This window comes from Cetorhinus maximus, chromosome 17, assembly GCF_964194155.1.
Source record: "Cetorhinus maximus chromosome 17, sCetMax3.hap1.1, whole genome shotgun sequence".
Classification (NCBI taxonomy): domain Eukaryota; kingdom Metazoa; phylum Chordata; class Chondrichthyes; order Lamniformes; family Cetorhinidae; genus Cetorhinus; species Cetorhinus maximus.
The window spans coordinates 43,532,949-43,559,969 of record NC_135895.1 but is presented as its reverse complement, the minus strand read 5'-3'; the positions used below and the strand labels follow the sequence as shown (position 1 = coordinate 43,559,969).

The 27,021-nt window shown below is 40.8% G+C and overlaps 1 protein-coding gene across 1 annotated transcript in view; it reads right to left on the bottom strand.

Annotated features, from left to right (window-relative positions):
• Nucleotides 1–27,021, bottom strand: part of cc2d1b (coiled-coil and C2 domain containing 1B) — a 73,681-nt gene that overhangs the window by 3,966 nt on the left and 42,694 nt on the right. The window contains exons 15-24 of the mRNA XM_078561117.1: nt 24,170–24,301; nt 23,186–23,244; nt 22,792–22,908; nt 19,802–19,875; nt 17,856–17,914; nt 17,504–17,555; nt 16,408–16,507; nt 14,094–14,184; nt 8,235–8,359; nt 7,781–7,816 (exon numbers count right to left, since the gene is read on the bottom strand). Of these exons, the coding sequence (XP_078417243.1) occupies nt 7,804–7,816; nt 8,235–8,359; nt 14,094–14,184; nt 16,408–16,507; nt 17,504–17,555; nt 17,856–17,914; nt 19,802–19,875; nt 22,792–22,908; nt 23,186–23,244; nt 24,170–24,301 (822 nt within the window). The 3' untranslated portion in view covers nt 7,781–7,803. The remainder of the gene's footprint in view (nt 1–7,780; nt 7,817–8,234; nt 8,360–14,093; nt 14,185–16,407; nt 16,508–17,503; nt 17,556–17,855; nt 17,915–19,801; nt 19,876–22,791; nt 22,909–23,185; nt 23,245–24,169; nt 24,302–27,021) is intronic.

Here is a 27,021-nt window from a genome sequence, read left to right as displayed (position 1 = left end):
CAGTCTTCATTTCCAAACAACTATTGAACTTAACAGTGGTAGCAGAGAATGGACGCTGCTTGTAAGTAAAAAGACTGGAAACTAAGCTTTCTTCAGACAAAAGACTGTATTTGGAGTTAAAGAGCAGAGTGGTTTGGAGTCACTCACAAATGGCTGAATCAAAATGTAGAGTTTCAGGTATGATTACCCACCGATGTTTTCGGAGAGTGAACCCTATGAGTAATAGAAGAATGAAGTAACTGTGGACACTGGTTACGTCCTTGCCAAAGAAGAAACAGGGAATGGCCTTGGCACTCTCATTACCATACAAAAGCAAAGTAAGATGCAAAGTATTTTCGGAGTTGGATCCTGAGCATTTGGACACAGACGAAGGTTTGGAAATATTATTAGATTTTATGGATAAGATCTATCAAAATGATGATTTAAGTGCTTACAAAGCATGGTCAGATTTTGACAAATTTAGAAAGTTGGAGGGGAGTTCCACTGAAGATTACATAATGGAATTCAGTAAACTATATGCAAGATTGCAAAAGTTCTGTCTAGAAATTCCCCAATCAGTGTTGGCATTTAAGTTACTAGACTGTGCCAGAACATCGAATATGGACAGGCTTCTAGTTCTTACGGGAGTTAAATTTGCAGAAAGACACACATTGCTAGGACAGATGTCAGAAACTCAAAAAAAAAATTCCTCGGAAAACTTTTCTTTCCGGCAGCATTCATGGCACAAGTGAGCCATTTGGCAGTAAGACAGAAAATTGAGGATACGATGTTAACGGGATGGCGAGATCATCTAGAAATAGGACGCAGACGTCATTACGAAAGGAAATTTGTAACCAGAAACACCTTTGACAATTATGGCAGGAGAAAAGAATTGGGGAATTACAACAAAAAGATGAACCGCAGAAATGCCCAGGGTGTGGTCAATTGGTGTTTTAAATATGAGTCAAAATACCATTATGCAATGAACTGTCCTAAACGATATAATGTGTTCGAAATTAAACATGGGACAGAAGACTCAGATGATGATGATGGTAATATTGACTAAAGAGAGGGCATTTTATTAATTACAAGAAGTTTCACCCCAGTGACGAATGTCTTGGTTATAGAGTCCTTCAACTGTGCAGTGCTAGATAGCTGATGCATGTCTGCAGTCTGTGAAATAGATTTGTTAAAATGCTACCTGGACTCCTTAAATAACAAGGATCGGAATAAGGTTAAAGAATTTGAGAGTTCCACCAGTTTTAGATTTGGAGATGATAATACCCTAAAATCCTTAAAAAGGTAGTGATTCCCTGTAAGATAGCTAGAGTCAATCATTTCATCAGCACGGACAGTGTGTCTAGTGAAATACCATTACTGATGAGCAGGGCATCGATGAAGAAAGCACAAATGAAGCTGGACATGAAAAATGACAAGGCCATCATATTTGGAAAAAATGTGGATTTACAATTTACGTAATCTGGACACTACCGTATTCCTGTAATGAAACCTAACTTTTCTACTAAGGAGACTAAAGAAGTGTTATTGGCGTCAGGGAATAGGAATTCAGAAGACAAAAAACTGCTCATGTTAAAATTGCATTGGCAGTTTGCGCACCCTTCTTCACAAAGATTAAAAATTTTGCGAAGGGATGCAGAAATAAGGGATGGAGAGTACACTAAACTTATGGAGGAGATAAGCAATATATGTAAGAAATACAGAAGGAAACAGTCACGGAGATAGTGAGTCGACCCTAAGTGAGGGATTTCATTGAAGTTGTGGCGATGGATTTAAAGGTGTGGGATGAAGAAAAGAACATTTTTTTTTAAACATTTCGTAGATTTGGCAACAAGGTTTAGCCAGTCGACAATCATACACAGTAAAGAAAAAATAATTGTGAATCAGGTAATGGAAAAGTGGATAGGGACTGGATTGGGACCACCAGCAAAATTCTTCACTGATAATGGGGGGGAATTTGCAAACAATGAGGTTCGGGATATGTGCGAAAACATGAATATAATAATTATGAATACAGCCATTTTAGTAATGGAGTGTGTGGAAGGAATCACACGGTGATAGATGAGATGCTTCGTAAAATATTGATAGGTAGACCAAGCTGTAAATTATCAGCTCTAGCATGGGTTGTCCATGCCAAGAATTCACTGCAGATGGTTGGGGGTTATAGTCCATATTAATTGGTTTTTGTCAGAAACCCAAAAAATTCCTTCAGTCCTGAGTGATCATTTCCCAGCTTGGGAGGGAACTACGATTAGCTCTACTTTTTCTGAGCATTTAAATGCACTACACGCAGATAGAAGAGAGTCACTTAAAGCTGAAGTTTCAGAAAGAATTCGGCAAGCTGTAAAGTGCACTGTATGACCATCAGAAACTATTTTTAATCAGGGAGACATGGTATACTATAAAAGAGGACTTAATGAGTGGAAAGGTTATAGATAAAGAGGTAAAACAGTCGTTTTACACCATGGGAACTAGACTATTCGGGTACACTCATCGAGGTTAGTTAGTGTGGATTACAAATTTGTGGGTCCGGAAAGGGTTGTGGGAAGGGACGAGGAACCATGTACTTCTCATATCCATATGCTGCATGATTGCGAGGACCAGGTAGCTGAGGTTGACAGGGTATCTGAAGATGGACACACTGATTTGGACGAACAAGATGAGGCGATTTGTCCCAGAGGACAACTGCTGAAAGCTGGCACTAAAGTTAAATACTTGCCAGAAGGGGCCGGTCATTGGCAGGATGCGACGATCGTAGGTAGAGCAGGGAACTGGTTAAATATACGAGATAAAGGACACAAGGTTAGGCCTATGGACTGGGAACATGAAGTGCCAAAACAGAGGCATGGAAACGCAGTATCAGTTCAGACAGTGGGTTCCGGAGTGAACATGCCTCTCGGAAGAGATCGCAAACAGACGAAAGAACATCTACTAAAAGGGAGAGGAAGATCAAACAGTAACAGTCCAGAGTGTGATGGAGGGCTTAGCTTAACAAGGTCAAGGAGTATGGCACAGACTGGTAATGCTACAAGGAGAAGCCCATGTGATAGAGAAGTCTTAGTAGCTTCAAACAAATTAGATGATAAATTAATAAAGGATGCCAAACAGCAAAAGCTAAAGAATTTGGGGTATACACAGATGTGCCAGATAGGGGACAACCAGCTGTGTCTCATAGATGGATATGCACGGAAAAGGTGTTTCCTGATGGGACTTTTAAAGCTAAAGCCAGGCTAGTGTCATGAGGGTTTGAAGAAAAATTTGGTGACCAGGATATAAGAGTAGATTCACCTACAGCAGGAAAAGTTATTCTGAAGATTTTTTTTGGCTCTGTTAGCTACAAATGCTTGGGAATGTAAGCCCATTGACAATAAAGCTGCCTTTTTGCAGGGGCATCAATTTCAAAGGGAAGTTTTTCTCTGTACACTGAAAGAGGTGTCAAACGCAGAAGGGACACTCTGGAAGCTGAATAAGTGCGTATATGGTTTAAATGACGCCTCCAGGGTTTGCTATTTCTCAATGAGGTCAGTTTTGTTAAAGTTGGGCTGGCTTCAGTTGGAAGCAGACCCGGCAATGTTTTACTGGCACCATGGAGGGAAACTTGCAGGCATCGTTATGATGCACGTAGATGATTTTTTGTGGGGTGGTAGTAGCGAATTTGAAACGGTTGTCATTAATGGGCTCAGAATGGAGTTTAAAATTGGAAGTCAGGCTTCTGACGTGTTTAAATACATTGGATTAGAAATCATAGAGTGGATCACACGTCCTTTTACATCAGCAATCCTACTTGGAGAACGTCAATTATTTTGCAATCAGTCGTGGTAGGGTCTCCCAGGAAGATACAATGGCTTCTGAAATGGAAAAATAGGAACTCAAAAGTATTATTGGGCAACTCAATCAGTTAGGCAAACAAACAAGGCTGGATGTCAGTTTTGACGTTTTGGAACTGAGCACTAAAATGAATGATCCCACAGTTGAAGAAAATTATTCGAGCAAACAAAACACTGACAAAATTAAAAATGGAGCAGTGTGCTTTGAAATTCCCATCTTTGGGTGATCTTGGAAAAATGAAACTGATTGTGTTTAGTGATGCGTCTTACGTGATGGATTTTTGAGGGCGGGATGATTTATAATATTTCTCATTTGGGGGGTGGGGGGAGAGAAGGTAAATGTTGCCCTTTGGCATCTAAAAAGATATGAAGAGTTGTAAAAAGTATGTTAGCAGCAGAGACTCTTGCCCTTGTTGAGGCGGCAGATACGGCATTCTTATATCAAAGATGCTGGCAGAAATTTTAAATGGGAAAGGGTATTCAGGAACAGTACCAATCGAATGTCTTACAGACAATGTCATTTTGGGAAAATGTTCTATGAAGTGCGTTAATGAAAAGAGATTGCGAATTGATATTGCAAGCTTAAAACAGATGCCAAGATCAAATGGATTGATAGCAGCTACCAATTATCTGACTGCATCACCAAAAGAGGAGCGAGCTCCAAGAGATCCTCAAAGAGGGATGTCTTTTTCTTTAACACAACAAAAATGGAACACTCCTTTAGTGTGGACATATCTATACATGTGTACTTGTTTTAAGGAGGGGGAATAAGGTGAATTTAGTGAATGAAAAATATATATTGATGTTTATAATTTTTGTGATTATATAAACTTAAGGATTACTTTCTTTTAAGAAGAGTGAGATCTGTTGGGGAAGGAAACAGTTAAAGGAGTTCAATTGCTAATTATTAGTTAACAATCTAAGTATCCATTTGGTTGTATAAAAGGGATAGCAAGAGACACAAATTTTGTCTGTGGAGAGTTTTATGACCAGTAATGAAACTATCTGAAGGGGTGTGTCTTGATTTTGGTCTTCATTTCCAGACAACTATTAGAGCCTAATAGTTGTAGCAGAGGATACAAAGATAGATTGATCAAAGGAGTGGGCAAAAATTTGGCAGATGGAATTTAATGTGGGAAAATGTGAGGTTGCCAATTTGACAGAAAGAATAGTAAAGCAGAATATATTTAAATGGAGAGAGACTGCAGAATGCTGCTGTACAAAGGAGTCTGGGTGTCTTTGCATGTGAATCACAGTCAGCATGCAGGTATAGTAAGTAATTAAGAATGCAAATGAAATTTTGGTCATTATTGCGAGGGGAAGAGAGTATAAAAGCAGGGAATTCTTGCTACCAATGTACAGGGCATTGGTGAGACCACACCTAGAGAAATGTGTACAGTTTTGGTCACCTTACTTAAGGAAGGTCATGTCTGCATTGGAAACAGTTCAGAGAAGATTCACTACACTGATTCCTGGAAAGAGGGGTTTGTCTTATGAGGAACGGTGAGTAAGTTGGGCCTATACTCATTGGAGTTTAGAAGAATGATAGGTGATCTTATTGAAACATTTAAGATTCTGAAGGGTCTAGACAGGATAGCTGCTGAGTGGATGTTCCCCTTGTGGGAGAATCTAGAACTGGGGTCACAGTTTCAAAATAAACATCTCTCATTTAAGATGATGATGAGGAGGAGTTTCATCTCTGAGGGTCGTTAGTTTTTGGAATTCTCTTTTCCAGAGAGCAGTAAGGGCTAGCTCATTGAATATATTCAAGGCTGAGTCAGACATACTTTTGATTGACAAGAGTCAAGGGTTATGGGGGGCAAGTAAGTGGGGCTGAGGCCGCAATCAGACCAGCCTCAATCTTATTGAGTGATGGAGCAGGCTCAGAGCCAAATGGCCTACTCCTGCTCCTATTTCTCACGTTATGATAATGTTATAATCCAGCTTTAATTCACACGTGAAACAATTTTGATCCAATAAAGCACCACTTTAAAACAGCTCCTCTCCAAACTTAAATTCAAAGCTCAACATCTATCTTACAACACATCATCTAAAATATACCAGTTAATAAAGACCTGTGACAGACTAGTACAACTGAGCAGTGAGTTGCATGTTCGATTAAACAACTCACTGGAGGAGGCTCCATAAATATCCCCATCCTCAATGGTGGGGGAGCCCAGCACATCTGTGCAAAAGACAAGGCTGAAGCATTTGCTACAATCTTCAGCCAGAAGTGCTGAGATGATGATCCATCCCAGCCTCCTCCAGAAGTCCCCAGCATCATTGATGCCAGTCTTCAGCCAATTTGATTCACTCCACATATCATCAAGAAACGGCTGAAGGCACTGGATACTGCAAAGGTTATGGGCCCGACAATAGTACTGAAGACTTGTGCTCCTGAACTTGCCGCACCCCTAGCTAAGCTGTTCCAGTACAGCCACAACACTGGTAGCTACCAGACTATGTGGAAAATTATCCAGGTATGAGCTGTACACAAAAAGCAGGACAAATGCAACCCAGCCAATTACCGCCCAATCAGTCTGCTCTCGATCATCAGTAAAGTAATGGAAGGGGTCAACAACAGTGCCATCAAGCGGCACTTGCTTAGCAATAACCTGCTCACTGATACCCAGTTTGGGTTCTGCCAAGGCTACTCAGCTCCTGACCTCATTACCTTGGTTCAAACATGGACAAAAGAGCTGAACTCCAGAAGTGAGCTGAGAGTGACTGCCCTTGACATCAAGGCCGCATTTGACTGAGTGAGGCATCAAGGAGCCCTAGCAAAATCAGGGGGAAAACTCTCCATTGGTTGGAGTCATACCTAGCAGAAAATAAGATGGTTGTGGTTGTTGGAGGTCAGTCATCTCAGCTCCAGGACATCACTGCAGGAATTCCACAGGGTAATGCCCTCGGCCCAACCATCTTCAGCTGCTTCATCAATGACTTTCCTTCCATCATAAGGTCAGAGGTGGGGATGTTCGCTGATGATTGCACAATGTTCAGCACCATTCGTGACTCCTCAGATACTGAAGCAGTCCATGTCCAAATGCAGCAAGACCTGGATAATATCCAAGCTTAGGCTGACAAGTGGCAAGTAACATTTGCGCCACACAAGTGTCAGGCAGTGACCATCTCCAACGAGAGAATCTAACCATCACCCCATGACATTCAATGGCATTACCATCACTGAATCCCCAACTATCAACATCCTGGGGGTTTCCATTGATCAAAAACTGAACTGGATTAGCCATATAAATACTGTGGCTACTAGAGCAAGTCAGAGGGTAGGAATCCTGTGACGAGTAAGTCACCTCCTGACTCCCCAGAGCCTGTCCAGCATCTACAAGGCACAAGTCAGACACAAAGTGTGATGGAATACTCTCCACTTGCCTGGATGAGTGCAGCTCCAACAACACTCATGAAAGCTTGACACCTTCCAAGACAAAGCAGCCCGCTTGATTGGCACCACATCCACAAACATTCACTTCCTCCACTACTGATGCACAGTAGCATCAGTGTGTACCATCTACAAGATGCACTGTAGGAATTCACCAAGCCTCCTTAGACAGCACTAACCCACGACCACTAACTTCTAGAAGGATAAGGGCAGCAGTTACATGGGAACACCACCACCTGGAAGTTCCCCTCCAAGCCACTCACCATCCTGACTTAGAAATATCGCCCATTCCTTCACTGTCGCTGGGTGAAAGTCCTGGAACTCCCTAACAGCACTGTGGATGTACCTACACCACATGGACTGCATGGTTCAAGGAGGCAGCTCACTACCACCTTCTCAAGAACAACTAGCGAAGGACAATAAATGCTAGCCCAGCCAGCAAAGCCCACATTCCGTAAATGAATAAAAAAAGATCCCCCATCCTGCTGAGCTCTTGAACCTTAGTGCCTCAGCCCAGAACCACAGCTAAGTAGGAAATCAAAAACAAACAACAACATACCTGGCATAGTTCAAGTGGTTACTTCAGTCCTGTGCCCTAGGTAAACAATAAAGGTCACATGATTAATATCCTTAAGTGTTTGGAAGAGGTAGATTCCAGTTACTCTTTTCCCTCCCCACCAATTCCCAGAGTAAAAACATAAAATACTGGAAACACTCAGCAGATCTGGCAGCATCTGTGGAGTGAGAAAACAGCTAACATTTCAGGTGGTGAGCTTTCAGTTAACTCTGTTTTTATCTCCACAGATGCTGCCAGACCGGAGTATTTCCAGCATTTTCTGGTTAGTGTATAAACTGCTTCATGCTGCTTTCCCTCAATGATTGACGCCTCAAAATTACAAAAAAAGAATGTAAATTGGGGAGAAAAAAATTCCATAGACCATATCCATTGCAAGTTTAATTTAAAATATATATCTACCACCATATGGAGTAAGTTTATCTGCAAATGTTCTCACCTAGTGGCTGGATCAAGGATCAGCCATTTTTCTGTATTAATTTGCAAATCTTGTCCACTAAGAGGTTCTCTGATCTGAACTTTCAGTTCTAATCGACCACCAGTAGATTTTCTGCCATCAAAAATCTAAGGTAAGGAAAACAAATGAGTTTCAAACAATCCTGGAAAAATCTTCTGCAAAACCTCTATGCAACTTTTTAAAAAAGATTGCAACAGCAGTATGTGACAGCCAACACAAAGCTGTTTTGTCAAGTCTCATGCTACAAGTGAAATGTAGAATTTATAGCTTGTGAAACATGATCAAACTTAAACAATGGTGTTCTATAATGTCAATTCAAAAATGGCATCGACTTCGTATGAAAGTAATGAGAGTAAAAACACAATTTAAATCTCTCTAGCTCCAAGTGTACTCAAAATACAGTCTTCAGTCAAATCACAGAAAGTAAATAATCAACTCACCAAGCACTACTAGAGTAGCTGTAGACAGTAGAAGCATTACCTGCAGTTAGCCTCCAGACTCATCTACAACCCCAGCCAATTAATATCACTCACTCAATACCACACTGAACACATATTGCTATGAATAAGTCAACAAATTTGACCAAAGAATGATTGTAATTAAAAAAGTAAACACAGCCTTCTCTGTGCCACAAGATTATAATTCAGTTAGAGTGGGCTTCTATTTTTTAAAAAAGCTGACGCATTGGACAATACTGGCAACTTTATCTTTTCTCAACAACCTGTATTTGTATAGTGCCTCTAACATAGTAAAACATCCTAAGATACCTCACAGGAACTTTATCAACTACATGTGATACAGAGCCACATGAGGAGATATAAGATTGCCTAAAAGCTTGGTCAAAGGGGTTGGTTTTAAGGAGCGTCTTAAGAGGAAAGAGAGACAGACAGGTTAAGGGACAGAAATCCAGAGCTAAGGGCCTTAGCAACTGAAGATATGGTCACCAGGGGTGGAGCAATTAAAATCAGGGATGTTTAAGCAGTCAGAATTAGAGGAGTACAGATATCTCAGGGGGTTGTCGGGCTAGAGGAGATTATAGAGATAGGGATAGGTCCGGCCATGAAAGAATTTGAAAACAAGGATGAGAACTTTAAAATTAAGGCACTGTTTAGCTGGGAGCCAGTGTAGGTCAGCAAACACTGGGGTGGTATGTGAATAGGACTTGGTGTGAGTCATGATACAGAATAGAGAGTTTTGGATGATCTCAAGTTTGAGAGGAAAAAATGGGAAACTGGCTTGGATTGTGTTGGAACAAGTTAGGTCACAAAAGCATGGATGAGATATTCAAGCAGATATTGAGATATTGAGGCAGGGGCATCAAGGAGTGAAGCGGTGATGCAAAACAGTGGTCTTAATCATGTTCTCGTGTGGTCGGAAGATCATCTCAGAGTCAAATCTGACACTAATGCTGTGAACCATCTGGTTCAGCCTCAGAAAGTAGCTAGGGAGAGGGATGGAGTTTGTGACAGGGTGTCAAAGACAATGGTTTCGGTCTTCCCAATATTTAGTTGAAGGAAATTTTTCTTTATCCAGTACTGGATGTTGGACAAGCAGTTTGACAATTTAGAGATAGTGTAGGGGTTTAGAGAGCTGGTGGCGAGGTATGTCATCAATTTACGTGTCATTAATATACAAGTGGAAACTGACGCCTTGTTTTTAGACGCTGTCACTGAGGGGCAGCATGTAGATGAGAAATGTCGGGGTGTGGTCAAGGATAAATGTTTGGGGCACACCAGAGGTAATGGTGTGGAAGCAGGATGAGAAGCCATTGCAAGTGATTCTCCAGCTACAAGTGGATAGATAAAAATGGAACCAGGTGAATGCAGTCTCAACCAGCAGGACAACTTTGGAGGAAGATGGTTTGGTCAAACAAGTCGAAGGCTGTGGGGAGGTTGATAAGGACGATAAGGGATAGTTTACCTTTGTCATAATCATATAGGATGTCATTTGTCACTTTGATACAAGTCAAGGACAGAAGGGTCAAGGGTTGTTTTTTTTTTAAGTAGAGGAGTGGCAAGAGATTTGAAGGAGGAGGAGGCAGTATTTGAGGAAAAAGAACCATTAAAAATAGCAGCTAACATGAGAGGAAGATAAGTTGTGTGGTCAGCAGTTTAATAGCAATGGGGACAAGGTAGCAGGAGGTGGGTCTCATGAACAAGATAAGTTTGGAGGGGAACAAGGAGAGATTGAAAAGAAACTAGAGAAATATGTATGTTCAGGACTAGTGCAGGGTGTAACCTGAGAGGAAGTTTGGCCCAGGAGAGAGTGACCAACTATCCCTTATTTTATTGCATTATCCCATAATTGAGTCCACTGTCCTACGTCGCATGCTTCTGGGACGCTGTTGTTAAATGTGATTTGGGCCTTTAAATCTCAGGCATGCAGAGTAGCCACTCTCCTGCCATTTTCGCCCTCTCGCAACACCACTCCCCTCCCCAGACCAGCTCTAACGGACCCCATGCCAGAGTGCTTTGTATTTTTCTCTAGGAGAGTTGGTCACCCTGGGCTAGGGGAAGGGAGGGAAAGCAATAGAGGCAGCTGATTGGGTGGTCTCATTCTCAGGGACAAAGAAGTCATGATCCCCTTTCACTTGTTGGAGGTGAGGCTGGAGGAGAAAGGGGAGAAGGGTTTAAGATGACAATCTGCAGCAGAAAAAAGCAGCTGGGGTCCTTGCATGCTAAGCTGATCCAGGAATAGTAAGCACGAGTGGGATCCGATATTGCTGTATGTCGTCCAGCCAGATCTGGAGTGAATGGCTAAACTAGCTGTCCATCATATCCATTCATCTCTGTATCCTTTGGACTTAAGGGAATGGAGGTACTGGGGGAACAGCTGAGGTGAGAGTGTGTATTGGAGTAATGGCTTTATTGCGGACTAGGCATGGAAGGAGTTGGTGAGGATGTGGTGGAGCAGATAACTACAGAAATGTCAAGGTGAACAAGAGGTCCAAAGGCTGGACAGTTGGATTTTGAAAGAGAAATGGAAACTCATCTGCCATGTGGAAGGATACAAATCACATCTTTAAATTTTTTTAAAAATTCTCTAACCTACAGTCTCTCCATTTAAAATGCTCATAATGATGGAAGTTACTCTGCTAACATTGCAGATAAAGAGCAGTGAGGTTTTCCTTTATGTAATTCTGTAGATCGTTAAGGATCAGTTCAAATATTAAGTTAGTAAAGTTCTGCCAAACACCTTCTAAAAATAGCCAATAATTGCCACATTTTATGATACAGGACATTACAATGGGACTTCGACATGCTGTTCAACCACATGTATTACATTGTAATATGAATCTATGAATGCTATGACAGAAAAAGCAATTTTCATACAACAGGCGGTGGTAATTTTTTTTCTTTCACAGGATGTGAGCATCGCTGTCTAGGCCAGCGTTTATTGCCCATCCCTAATTGCCCTTAAGGAGGTGGTGGTGAGCCGCCTTCTTGAACCGCTGCAGTCCATGTGGTGTAGGAACCCCCACAGTGCCGTTAGGGAGTTCCATGATTTTGACCCAGCAACAGTGAAGGAACAGTGATATAGTTCCAAGTGAGGATGGTATGGGGCTTGGAGGGGAACTTGTAGGTGGTGGTGTTCCTATGCATCTGCTGCTCTTGTCCTTCTAGGTGGTGGAAGTCATGGGTTTGGAAGGGGCTGTCAAAGGAGCCTTGGCAGTACATCTTGTAGATGGTACATGCTTCTGCCATTGAGTCAGTGGTGGAGAGGGTGAATGTTGAAGGTGGTGGATGGGGTGCTAATCAAGTTGGCTGCTTTGTCCTGAATGGTGTTGAGCTTCTTGAGTATTGGAGCTGCATTCATCCAGGCAAGTGGAGAGTTTTCCATCACACTCCTGATTTATGCCTAGTAGATGGTGGACAGGTTTTGGGGAGTCAGGAGATGAGTTACTCTCCACAATTACGCTCCATAGCCTCTAACCTGCTCTTGTAGCCACAGTATTTATATAGCTGGTCCAGTTCAATTTCTGGTCAATGGTGGGGGATTCAGCAATGGTAATGCCATTGAATATCAAGGGGAGATGGTTGGAGTCGCCATTGTTGGAGATGGTGATTGCTTGGCACTTATGTGGCGCTAATGTTACTTTACACTTTATCAGCCCAAGCCTGAATGTTGTCCAGGTCTTGCTGCATATGGGCACAGACTGCTTCCGTATCAGAGGAGTCGCAAATGGTGAACACTGCACAATCAGCAAACATTCCCACTTCTGATCTTATGATAGAGGGAAGGTCATGGATAAAGCCTCTAAAGATGGTTGGGCCTAGGACACTACCTTGAGGAACTCGTGTATTGGTTTCCTGGGACTGAAATGATTGACCTCCAACAACCACAACCATTTTCCTTTGTGCTAGGTATGACTCCAACCAGTGGAGAGTTCTCCCCACCCCACCCTGCCACCTCCGATTCACATTGACTAGTTTTGCTAGGGCTCCTTGATGCAATTAAACTTAAAACAATAAAAGCAGAACAATGGGCAGGATTTTTTGGATGACAGCCTTTCCCATCCCACCAGTTGAAGAACTAGTGGAGAACTCATCCTTGGTAATCACAGCAGTCCCACAGTTGTTTACCATTCTGAGGATAGTTTATTGGCTGAGACGGGGCCTCTGCCCCTCACTGACTGGAAGACCAACCTCAGAGAGCTACTGGCTGATCAGACTGGCCTGCAGCTCCTTAGTCCCAGCAGCACCAGTGGCCAGGACTGGGACTACAATCAATCTTCAGATTCTAAGTCTCAGACTCCAGGACTAGTTAAGCACGAGGGGTCCCATGGTGGAGAGCGGTGGTTAGTCCCGATGAGGTTTGGGGGTCTTGAAGGAGCAGCTGTGGGGGGAACGAGCACCCATGGGGGCTGCCCTTGGGGGAGGGGATGGCACGAGGTGGAAAGGGGGCCCTCGAGGGATGCACTCTGTACCCCACTTCACACCTTAGGCTTGAGCTAGGCCTGACCTGTCAGGTTTCTCCCACCCTGAACCCCTCCTGCCAGCCTAAAAAATGAGGCTGCGGCAGGCCCTAGAATTTGCCCACCCCACGTAAAATTGTGAACAGGTCAGGAAAACCACCCAGGGAATTTAACAGCCCCCACCGCACCCCCCCCCCCAACCCAGGGAATTTTACAGCCCCCACCGCCCCCCCTGGACTGCAAACCTGTCAACAGGAGACTTTACAATTCTGCTCAATACCAGTTACTGCAACTAGTTGAAGGGTGTATAGCGACTAAATACTAGAATGGCACAGCTCTGAGTAATTTGGAAGTGAAAAGTCTCAAGTTCACCTTTCCAATTTGTGTTGAGTTAACTGATTTAAGTCAACTGATAGCGGAGACACTTCAGTTAGCTTCAGCATTCATAGGACAGGAATGAGAAAAGTCATCCTGGGTCCCTGCTCGATTGCTATCCCATGAACTCTGCTAGGAAATGCTTGTGCACGAGTGCCAGGTGACGAAGAGAGCAGGGTTGGCCGGAATGCTCATTGTGGTTGAATTGTAGAACGGCCACATGGTCAGGTACCAAATAACTGCCAGCATTAATGGAGCTCTCTGGCAAGAGTTGTTGCTTTCTCCCTTTTTTAAACTGGATGTATATGATAAATGACACACAGTATATGCAATACTGCTAAAAATAGTAAGGTTATATTAGTTATTTCCAAACTAAATTAATCCATATGTAAAATTTGTAAGAAATAAAAGAAAAAGAGCAAGAAAGAATTTTTAAAATATTAATTTCAGCAAACTATTTTTAACAGAACTTCAAAGTGCTGACATAAGGGATGCTTGTTATGGTTTCAAGTATTGGTTACTTTAGAAATACAAACTCACTAAAGCCTTACCTCAACAATTTCTCTGACCTCACATTCTGTTTCTAATTTGTCCAGTTTTAGTTGTGCAGTTCCCACTGGTTTGTCACTCCTTAAAAATCCACTGTAAAAAGTCAAAGCAATTAATCATGTCTAACAGAAATAACCTTGCAAAACAAATGTTTCCCTGCCCCCAAATTGACATACTAAAAATACAGAACTGTACAAAGTTTAGAAACAGTGGTTGACTAATACAAATACAAAAGATTAAAGTATTATGCCAGTCTAGAATCTAAAGCGTGCTTTCAGAGAGAACAACAACAACCATGGCACTGTATTAAATCTGTGCCATCTTGTTCCCCATCCTTTCACAAGTGGGAACAGTTTCTCCCCATGTATTCTTTTCAGACCCCTCATGATTTTAAAGACCTCTATCAAATCTCTTCTCGGCCTTCTTTTCTCCCAGGAACATAGTCCCAACTTCTCCAAATGTAAAAACGTATACATAAATAAAAATTTTACAATATTTTTAAGGCAGAGGTAGATAGATTCTTAATAAGCAAGGGGGTGAAAGGTTATCGGGGGTAGGCAGGAATGTGAAATTGAGGTTAATCAGATCAGCCATGATCTTATTGAATGGCAGAGCAGGCTCGAAAGGCTGAGTGCCCTACTCCTGCTCCTAATTTGTATTAGGTAAATGTCATGTCCAATGAAGGCATGTTGTAGTCGTAACTTAGTGCATTCAATATATAATTTTCTGGAACTGTCTTTTATTTGAAAATGGACACTAACAAGACTGTTAAAATTGGTGCCAGAGGTCAGGTGACTTGAAATTTCTGCACAAAGGATTAACTCATGTCTGAAAATGCCTCTGGAAAGTTCTCAAATGCGAATGAATTTCTCAAGTGCAAAGGGACAACCTTACCAGCTCAATGGAAGAGATCTAACAGACAATGGCTGCCAGATGTGTCAGAGTCATAAGGATGGAATATCAAATAAGGTGTTCCAGTGAGCTAATCATAGCTGATATGTTGATGGGTTATCAATCCCCCATTGTATATCAATCACCCTGACTCAATGGACAATGGAAGTGACTGAAACTTGTCACCATGTGACTGAAACCGGCTGCAGATAACTAATCTATTATCCCAAGAAGCAAAGAGAAGCTAGCCAGTCTACACAAGAACGCAGTCTGCAGAGAATATTAGCAGCAGTCAAACGCAGTAAGATCCATGCTTTTTTAAAACCCTGGAGACTGTTACATGTTAAAAGTCTCCCCAGCCTGTTCCTTTTTCAAATCCCACCAGAACAGACACTTGACCTCCTGGATGACTCACTTTGTGACCTGCTGAACATCCATACCTTCCAGAGAATCCTGCAATAATGCTGATATACAACTCCAGCTGTTGAACCCACTTAAACTACCCTTTCGGAGTGAAACGTTGCCTTTAACGGGCCCACAATCTCTGTTCTTCGCACAGCAAGCCAAAAATGTAAACTATGAACTATTCTTTTGTTTACAACTTGTGAAAGTGCACTACTCTCTTGAACTGTATATTTCTCATATGTATGTATGCATGAGTGACATAGTGTTTAGACTTTCAGGGTGAACATATGAATAAATAATCCTCTCTACTTAAACCCCCAAAACTTGCTGTTGTTATTTAAATTGACCGTGCACACTCTGGGGGCTAAGAAACACACACATCTTTCTTTTCAAAAAACACACTGATTACAAACAGTAAGGACAAGAGGTACAAAGGTTTCATTTCTCTCCCAACCCTGTCTGTAACAGTAAGATAGGACACAGGCTTGCAGTTTCTCTTATAGTCAATGTCTGATCTGAACTTACCATGAGAGATTAGCTATATCTTCATGATAGGAGAAAGATACAAATATACATACAGAAGGGCCACTCATCCCAGGGTGCTTTCCCAGTGATCAACTACAATACAGACTAGTAGTAGCCGCTTTAGAGCAACTCTCCAGTGCATTCTCTCTGTTGAGTTTGGTGTGTGCCATGGGGAAACTGTGGAAGGGTGGCAAAAGAAGTGTACAACTTCTAGAATTCTAATCCCATTGGAGGAAAGAGTAATTGATGATAGGAGTTTTATTTTAAAATAAGACTGGTGAGTTAGCAACATTACATTGTTACCAAAATTGCCAAATAGAATCACCATTGTAAAAACACAAATAGGAAAAAATCTTTCTAAACAAACTCCTCCTGCTCCATTTCCAAGCACAAATTTTGCAGCGGAAAATAATTTGTTTACATCCCTGCACCACCATACTAAAACCTGACATGCTTCGACTGTGATGCAGAATACACTACCATTGCAGTCCTTACCCCTTATGAAATATTTCAAATTTAATTCCTTTGGTCTGAATTATTCGTTTAAATCCTCGATGATTTCTGTTAATATTGAGCATAAAACTCTGATTATATTCTGGAAGAAACAAAAACACTTATAAGAGAAAAACATATGGCACATAGAGCATTGCAGAGTTTGGATAAAACATGCCAAAAGGATGTAAAATGCACAACCCTGACTACAAAATAGTCTGGTAACAAATCACAACAGGCAAGATATTTTACATGAGTGCCATCTGCAGATAAATATAAACTAATTCCCCTCAGATCATCTCTTCATTTAAAAACTAATTACATGGCATTGCAACTTTAACACTATATTCATACTAATTCTAAAACACAGGCCCTTCACATTTCACTCAAGATTTATCATTGAATTATCTAAGCTAGGCTAACACAGGAACATGGAGGCCATGGTTACATTAACAATTAATCTGGGCATAAAATCAACAGAAAGGTAAGGAAAAGGGTTGCAAATTTAACTCTTTCAGAGTCCACCAAATAAACTAAATTAACAAAATGAGGGATAAAATAAACGCAGCCCCTAAGTTAGGGTCACTGCAAAACCAAAAACAAAGTTTAAAGGAAACTTACAACATCAAACCAAAATGTGGTTAAGAGGGTCGATAAAGCACCCCAGTCTCCGTGGTGCCCACCGGACACGAAAGGCCTCGACGGTGCCGGCAGACACCGCGTGCTCCATCTCCAGGGACATCTAGCCCCAAACGTAGCCACGGAAGAGTGGCAGACAGTCGGGTCGGATGACCCCCCTCGATCGCCCGCTGCCTGGACTGGTTAATGGCTAACTTGGCCAGGAGCAGGCTCACTAGGACGTCCTCCTCCCTCCCAGCCCCCCTCTGCACTGGGTGGTTGAACAGATTAGAAAACAGAACAATTGCAAAACATAGAAGTAGCATTGAAAAAAACTATGCTTTATTTTATTTATGCTCCATCAAAAATAAATTGTTGTAAGATACACAGTTATTCAGAGTCAGAATATTTAATAAAAACAAAAAACGATATGAACATACAGCTCCTTCCAAAAGACTGAGAAAAGCTGCTTGTCTCGTACCTGGACAATTAGTATTCCTGATCACAGTCGTTTTGTTTCGTTGGGCTTGCTCCTGTTAAAAAAAAAAAGGCTGTAGCTATGGTCAACAGTAAAATTGATATATTTGTCATTTATATAGTTTCATTTTGTGAATGTGAATGAATCTTACGACATAAAAACTGTGGACATTGATATCCATCTAGTTAAAATAAACAAAATGTATTCACAAATAAATGGTGATTCACATGTGTAAATTACTGCTGTATTCTCTGGAATTAAGTGCGGTCTGTAACTGAAGATAGAAATGTTGTTGCTAGATTGCAACCAAAATGTAAAATCTAAATGTCTACACACTTAAAACAACTTTACTCACCATACTAGGATATTGAAATTCAAACTTCACAATAGCATCAAGGTCATGTGTTGCCACACCTGTGCAAAATGAAACAAGTTTTGTGTGCCAGTAGGAATTAGCTCATCAAGGTCACAACATAGAAAGTAAGTTCAACTTAACTCCATAAATGTGTTGTCAATTTTTGAAAATAATTTTATAGATAGTAAGTAAAAAGAGTTTTATAAATAAGTGAAGCCAAGGTTATTTGGAGCCCGCCATGCAGGATTATATACAATAACTCTGTGCCATAAGCTTTGTAATCGGAACTGAATTTTACATTTAGAATTTATTTTTCTTCTACAAGAAAAGCAGCAACCAACTTGACTAGAATTTGAGGGAATGTTCCGAAAAACAATGTCTAAAATACCAAATCTTATATACTTACTTCTATTTTCTATTATATCATTTATGCAAAGTTTAAAAGAGATTTCAGGTGTAAAGTAGTGATGACAAAGTAACATGAAATTTGTAGTAAGGCAATATCATTAGGTTTGGCTCCCAAAGACAAGCTGATTATTTACTAAGGATAGTTTGGGATTTTCAAACTTATCTTACATAATTTACTCAATTAAACAATACATCAACTTTTTTCTTGCAAGGACAGTATCGACAACCTCCATAGATCTGACAGATTTTTGTTAACCGAAGGTATTAAGGACATGGGGTAAAGCTGGGTGTATGTAGGTAGATTGCAGGTCAGCCATAATCTCATGGAATGCTGGAATAGGCTCGAGGGGCTAAATCGCCCTCTCCTGTTCCTATATTCATGGCTGCTCCCACAATTTTGCTCAAATACTTTTCTAGAATTTTCCACAATATATTACTTTAATCTTCTCATAAGAATGAAATGTTTAAGTGACGTTGCCATGAATAGTTGGGGCGAGAAAAATTTATCTTGAGGTGAACACATGTCTTAATTAAAGGTTGTATTACAATTATACAAGGTCCAAATGACAACATAATATTTTAATCTTTTGACTTTTTGTATAACTGTAATAATAGTCTCTTGTCCTATGCCATCTCCTAAAGGTGCTACTGACAATGGTTTCCAATTCTTTGACCACTAGTTATTCTTCCTTATGTTGCTCAAGTTTTCACTGACAAGCAAGCGTTGGTACATTTTTTGATTTGGGGACGAAGGAGCAGCAGCCAAGTTCCATCCTATACTCCCCTAATGTCCACATACGCATAGCTTCAGGAACCACTGAACAGCAAGCACAACTGGGAACACTGCAGTTTCCCTTCCCAAGCTCAGGCATACTTAGGCCAATTGTAACACTACTGCCACAGCTATCAGCACAAATAGGGACTGAAAATAGGACATTCTGGCCTGTAAAGCTCAGTTACACAATACCTTGACTAGACAAACCTTCAGAGAAAGTGTAACTTTATTATGTCTTTATCTTTGGTGTGTTCATAAAAATAAACAATGTAAGTGCTGGGGACCATTTTGCCTTTTTTGAATTTAGTATCTGCATCAAGCATGCCATGTTGGTTAGAACAAATGTATGCTAAATCCCAATGTACCTTCACCCTTAATTTCAGAAGGACAATCCCTATTTCAAGGTGACATTTAATTTGCAATACCAGCCATCCTAGTAGATTTTCTGAATGGAAATGCTAATTCTTGGCCAATTTTTACAGCATAGAGTGGTCAAATTTGCACTCATTAGAAACTGAATTCGTAATAATCACATGAACTTCAATTACACCCTTATAATTAGTAAGAAGATAATTCTGTGTTTTATTAATCTAGGCTGCAGTCAAACTCTTGTAAGCAAAGATAATGTTATATACAACTATGTCATCTAGATCGTATGCCAATATTTGTTTTCATTACTGGAGACTGTATGTTTTATCAATGTAGTTATTATCAGTTACGCTTGCATTATACTAGTGTTGGATAGAGCTCTATTTGGTCTTACCTGAAGGTGCAGGAAGATTTATTCCTTTTACAACGATAAGAAGCATTTCAGTACTGCTGATGTCTGAAAATATGCTACAAAATAAAGCACAATATTTTGGTCTGGCTAGAAACTGATGCATACATCATACCATACATTGAAAAACTTACTGGTAAGTCAAACAGGCACCCGTAGAAAGATTAAGCATTTTTGGCTTTTGAAAAGCTACTCACTTAGGAGATAGTACAGATGTAGAACAGACCGATTAGCAACTTACATTTTTCTTCCAAAGTTACCTGATTTGAACTTTTATGGCATTAATCCTCTCAGGTGTCAACCTTCAAAAAGGATTCAGTTTGGTGACCCTCATTATCTAAACTCACATGTGAAGCTACCCAAGTGTGGCTTGATACCTATGAAACTCAAATCCTGACACAATACATTCAGGGGAGGAGAGAAAATTTAAGGGGGTAGGGGGGAAAAGGAAAATAGCATTTGTTTAGTCTGTTCAATTTATACTGTCAGTACTGATTCTGGAATGTTGAAAAAAAAAACTCTTTTCTCCATCTAGTTTTCACCCCCTCCTCATAAAATTGACAGGAAGTACAAAATTCTTGTTATAGGGCAACATTTTTAGTTGCTTCATATCCATAAGACCATAAGACATAGGAGCAGAAATTAGGCCATTTGGCCCATCGAGTCTGCTCCGCCATTCAATCATGGCTGATAAGTTTCTCAACCCCATTCTCCCACCTTCTCCCCGTAACCTTTGATCCCCTTACCAATCAAGAACCTATCTATCTCGGTCTTAAATACACTCAATGACCTGGCCTCCACAACCTTCTGTGGCAATGAATTCCATATCGAATCATTTTTCATAGCTGTAAGCTTTTGTAAATGATACATGTTATTCCCTGTTACTGCTGTAACAGATCAGATCAACTACCTATTTGGGCATCCCAGCATCAGAATTATCTATGACAATACAACAATGTGAAGGAAGGCAAAATTTTCTGAAACTTTCTCTCAGTATGTGCATGATACTGAATTTATTGCCCATCCTTAGCTGCCCTGGAGCGGTGGGCTCTCTAAGCTGCTGCAATCCTCATATTGATGGTTCTTTCACAACATTAAGGAATTTTAGGATTTCAACCTTACAATATTGAAGAAATGGACACCATTTGTCCAAATCACGATGGCGTGTGACTTGGAAGGGAACTTGCTGCTTTTGTCCTTCTCAGCATTGGAAGTTGTAGAGCTGGGAGATGTTTGTTTTGTTGCAAAAGATTAGGTTGGTAATGATTGACTGATTTGGTAACAGGAAGAAGGCTATTATTGTTTGTCTTACTGACTTATTTTGTTCAAATGACACATTTCACCATATTTTGTGATCTTTAAAAGATTGCAAAGAGGTAATCTGTTACGAGATGCTCACCAATTGCCATAGGTAGACTTTCAAATTTAATACTCTCCAGATTGCAAAACCAAAATATAAAATTATAAAAGTCAATACATTTATTCCAGAAATTCCACCTTTTATTGGTTAATATTTTTAACGGTTGTGGGAGTCATTTTTTTTTAATGAAGAATGCCAAGTCCTGAAAGAAAATATAGTTACAAATTGTGCAAGTTAATTACTGGCTCTGTTTTGAACTCTGTTTGATCCAGAACGTTGATGGCACCTCTTGCACAATTCAAATCGGCAGCTGGGCAGAATGATGCGCAGAGCCTGTCATTCTGCTTTCCATATTTTAGGAACAAGAGGCCAAAAATACATAGGTAGAAATTTAACGGCATAACTACATTTTTTAGATGATGATAATAGATCTCCAGAAATAACAGAATAATCGATCTGCAGAAACCAAACTGCTTTGACATTTAAACTCACTCTAACTCACGATGGCCATATACTGTTCTTGATCGTTCCAGCAACAAACATCATTACTTTTGTGCTATTTTTCATGTTGTCAGCCATCTAGCACTCTTAGTGAGGAGCCACATTCAAAAGGGGCACAAGTCAGAGAATTGTAGACAAAGAAAAACTGTTCCATTAGCTGATGGCACAAGGACTAGGGGACACAGATTTAAGGTTTTGGGCAAGAGATTAGTTTTTTTTTTACACAGTGTTCATGAGCTGGAACTTGCTGCTTACGAGAGTGATGGAAGGGGAGGCAATCAATGATTTCAAAAGAAAATTGGATTACTACTTAAGGAAAATAAACATGCATGCAGGGCTATGGGGATAGAGCAGGGGAATGGAACTGACTAGGTTGCTCTACACAAAAAGCTGGCATAAACTCAGTGGGCCAAATGGCTTCCTTTTTCCACAATGGCTCGATGACTCGAATTGTGGCTACAATCTTGCAGGCCTACTCGTGTCCCTAGTTTCATAGTTTCTGCGCTGAGATCACTGGGGTTATTTTCCCTGGAGCAGAGGAGGTTAAGGGGGGACATGATTGAGGTGTACAAAATTATGAGGGGCATAGATAGGGTAGACAGGAAGGAACTTTTCCTCTTGGTGGAGGGATCAATAACCAGGGGGCATAGATTTAAGGTAAGGGGCAGGAGGTTTAGAGGGGATGTGAGGAAGATTTTTTTCACCCAGAGGGTGGTGGGAATCTGGAACTCACACCTGAAAGGGTGGTAGAGGCAGATACCCTCATAACATTTAAGAAGTATTTGGATGTGGACTTGTGATGCCATGGCATACAAGGCAATGGGCCTAGTGCTGGAAAATGGGATTAGAATAGTTAGGTACTTGTTTGACCGGCGCAGACTCAATGGGCTGAAGGGCCTTTTTCTGTGCTGTATGACTCTATCAAAGATGACGCTTCCAACTATCGTGGAAATATAGTTTTTACCTTCACAATCCAAACCAAAATAGATCATATTCAACATCCTTGGGGAAATTAATCTCAACTCATGAATTACTTTCTCCATTAAATATTAAATTTACTCCTTGAAACTGCAGGATGCTGAAATTATGAAATAACAAAAGCAGAAATCCATACCGTACAGTTTTAAAGGTTCTCTCCTCAAAATGGTACTTTGGTGGATCCAAACCTTGAGCTTGCCCCAGTTTAAGGATTTCAATATTTTTTTGGCAATCTGCGGCCATCTTTTCAAATCTACAAAACCAAATGTACATTTTTCCATTTACTGAATATAAGTAAAGGTGAAAGACTTAAAAATACTGACGTCAGAATAACATGCACTGATGCAAGGATACTATTCAACCAATATCCATGTATAATTAAATTTCAATCATGTTCCAAGACATAACTATTCTGTTTTTCAGTTTATGTACAAAGTATTGCTACTTCACTGATTTGTTTGGTTTACAAGTCATAATTTCTATTACAAATTAAATGCTGCAAATGTATTAAAGACACCATTTGCACTTACCTTGTTGTCTCGGCCACGTTACCAAGATGTATAAATTGCTTGGAGTAGAACATACATTTCTAGATTTAGAAGAAGAAAGTATTAAAAATCAAATATGAAAGGGAAAGACACGAAAACAGCTTTGATGTACAGATTTAACTAGATAGTTTTCTCCCCTGTTCTGAAGACACTGATTCCAACTAGAGCACATTTCCACAAGTATTAGTAATCATACAACATCTCAGTCCAGTGGCCTCTCTTCACATGTGAAACAAAATTTTTGCAGGTTATTCAACATTATCCAGTGCTCAACCAATGCTACACACATGTACTTTCCAACAGGAGTCAAGAGATAGTTATCAGGGACAGTAATACTGGCCAAAACTTTTCTCCCTTCCTAGTCAGTGATGCAGAACTCAAACAATTCATTCTTACTGCTCTCCTCGGTAAGGTCAACTAACCCAACAGAGACCTGACTCTGATTAGGGGAGCAAAAATGGCCATTTGACAATGAAAATAAAATATAAACAATGAAATTCTAGTATCATAACTATTTTTTCCTTATCAACCAAATAGCCATGCATTTGTTTCAGAAATAAAGTTGACTTTTTGCATACAATTGTATGTTTTTAATATTCTTTCTCCTCTCATTTTGTAAACTATTTTTCTCCAATCTCAACCAATTGCTCACCGTAGAACAAAGCATCATGTTTCTCAACATCAATCTGGCTGGTGGGCAAGATAAGACGCATCTTGTTTCACTCATGCATTTTCTTTCATCAAATTAAATATCTGTAGCTATTTCACAACCTCCCAGAATGAGCTGTACATTCATCATTTGGGGGTTGGGGCAGAACATGTACTTTAAATAAGCCGTCAGTCTACTGAATGGCATGCTATTCCACAGGGACTAACTACCGCTATGTAATATTGTAAACACAATTAATTTTTAACCAGTGAGTTAGGCAATTATGTATGCACTATTGAGTATGTCTCATCATATACCTCATACTGCTCCTTCAGAAGGTTCATAAGGTGTGTGTACACTTCATCCATCTTTGGTAAAATTAGCACATCTTTGTGATGCACCATTATAAAGTCATCATCATCATCTTCAGCCTCAGGGGGTGAAGGAACCTGGAAAAGGAATAAGCATATATGATTTGCTCAATATTCATTTTTGTCGGATATGTATGCTCTAAAGAACATATTATTGGGTTGTTACATAAAAACACTAAAAATTAACATTAAATTAATTTGTGATAGCAGTCATTTTACAGGATCATGCAACTTCTGTGAATATTTTTTTGCACCATCTCTTACAATGCTACTATAGCAAAATATATTCATATAGTGCTTCACAAGTGGGAAATATTGACAATGATCAAAAAAGAGAAACCGAAGGGAGAGTTGAGAAAAAAGGCCCAGTTCTTCCAAGAAGCAGCAATGATCATTGGATTGCCGCTGGGTTTGTAAATTCCCGAGTCAACACTACTGCACATTTCTACCAGGGCCTTCTGCGTCCGGCTTTCACAGAATGTGCAGCATTCCCTTAAGGAATGCCGTTGAAGCAGAGCAGAGTTGGGGGGAAGACAGGACAAGTCCCCTTTTTACGACACTAGCTGCCATACAGCAAATTTAAAGGTCTAGTTTGAATGTTAGCGAGTGGGCGAGGCGACTAAGTGGACAAGGTGGGTGAGGTGGGTAAGTGGGTAGAGGGAAGGTGGATGAGTGGGCAGTTAGGTCCATTCGGAGTATTAGTTGGGGCGAATTGAAGGCGTAGTCAGATCAGGGAGTTAGTCCAGTAAGGTCGGGTGGGGGGGTGGAAGGGGGCAGTAGTCAGGTTGGTCAAGAGGGTAATCAGATGGTCGGGAGGTGTAGTCGAGTGATTGTGGGGGGCAGTTGTGTAGTTACCAGGTGTTAGACGAAGTTTTAACTTGTCTAACATTTCCTGGGTAACTATCACATAACTGTCTGAGGTCCCAGATTCTAGTTCAGAGTTGGAGGCATTCACGAAGGGTCCCCGGGAGCAAGTGTATTGCCCATCAAAAGTTCAAACTTCCCAGGCAATTCCCATGTAGGTCCACGTGTCAGGACCTCTACGGGGTCCCAACGCACATCCAGTCTCTGACGATCTGGAGACCGAAGATTTGGTCCACAGATTTTTAAGGGGGCTTTCAAGGCCGAAGAGAGATTCTGAAGCAAAACTTACAAAAGTTTCAAAGGGCAGGAATATATTGGCTAAAGATCAACATCTTTGGCAAAATGGAGGAGATGGGAAACAAGTTGTAACCTAAAGCCAGCAATGCATACTAGTTATGCGTGTGGGCTGCAGACTATTACCCAAATTAAGTGAGGCTATTTCATGAAGGGATTTGAAAACTAACTTCAGGATCTTGAAATCAATTTTCTTGGGCACAGGTAACCAGTGATGCTGAATGATACTCAAGTTAAGATTGCATGGAGCAAAAGTCAACATGGTTTTATGCAAAGGAAATTGTGTTTGACAGATTTATTAGAGCTTTTTGAGAATGTAGCTAGTAGGATAGATAAAGGGGAACTGGTAGATGTAGTATACTTAAGATTTCCAAAAGGTGCCACTCAAAAGGTTAACATGTAAGAGAAGGGTTCATGGAGTTGGGTGTAATATATTAGGATCAATGGGTGAATGTTAGCAGATAGGAAGCAGAGAGAAGGGATAAACAGGGAATCTTCAAGCTAGCACGCTGTAACCAGTGGGGTGCCACAAGGATCAGTGCTGAAGCCTGTTATTTACAATCTATATTACCGACTCAGAGCAAGAAACCAAGAATAATGCATCCAAATTTACTGATAATACAATGCTAGATAAGAATGTAAGCTTTGAGGAGAACACCAAGAGGCTTGGGCAGGGCAAGTGAGTGGGCAACAAGGTGGCAGATGGCATATAATTGGGGAACTGTGAGGTTATTTACTTTGATAGTAAGATTAGAAAATCAGAATATTTTTAAAAAAGTATGAAACTTTTAAACGTTCATGTTCAGAGAGACTTGGGCGTACTTGCACAAGGTACGTAAAGTTAGCATGCAGGTGCAGCAAGCATTCAGGAAGGCAAATGGCATGTTGGCTTTTATGCAAGGGGATTGGAGTACAAGAATAAGAAAGTCTTGTTACAATTGTTCAGGCTTTGGAGAGAACACACCTGGATTATGGTGCACAGTTTTGGTCTCTGTATCTTCTTGAGTTCTCTGCCCGAAGGCAGGTATGACCCAGTACGCCACAACTTCCACCACAGGTAAGGCAAGGAGGCAGGTCCCGAATCCACCTCAGCTGGAACAGGGATCGAATCCATGCTGTTAGCACCAATCTGATCCATGCCAGCTGTCCAGCCAACTGGCCCCATAGGGAGTCAGAGTTGTGCATGTTGTAGCCTGGAGCTGTGGATAGTGATGGTAGCGGATCCAATTTCTTTCCATCACATGGTTGACCAGGAATCTCTCCCACTCTTACCATCTGGAAGGATTTATCCTCAAACTGTTTGGCCATGTTATGAACACACTTTACTTGGGCATCAAGTCCTAGAGTGGGATTCGAATCTGGACTTTTTGGCTCAGAGGCAGGGACGCTACTCACTGCACCAAAAGACCTCCCTCTCTGTTTCAAAGGATATACTTACCTTGGAGGTAGAACACAAGATTGGTTTAGGGGATGAAAGAGTAGGCCTATTAGGGGAGGCTGAGTAAATTGGGACTGTACTCTGCAGAGTTCAGAAGAATGAGAGTGATCTCCTTGAAACATGCAAGACTCTAAAGGGGCTTGACAGGGTAGACAGAGTTTATTTCCACTCGCTAGGGAAGCTAGAACATGGAGGAATAGTC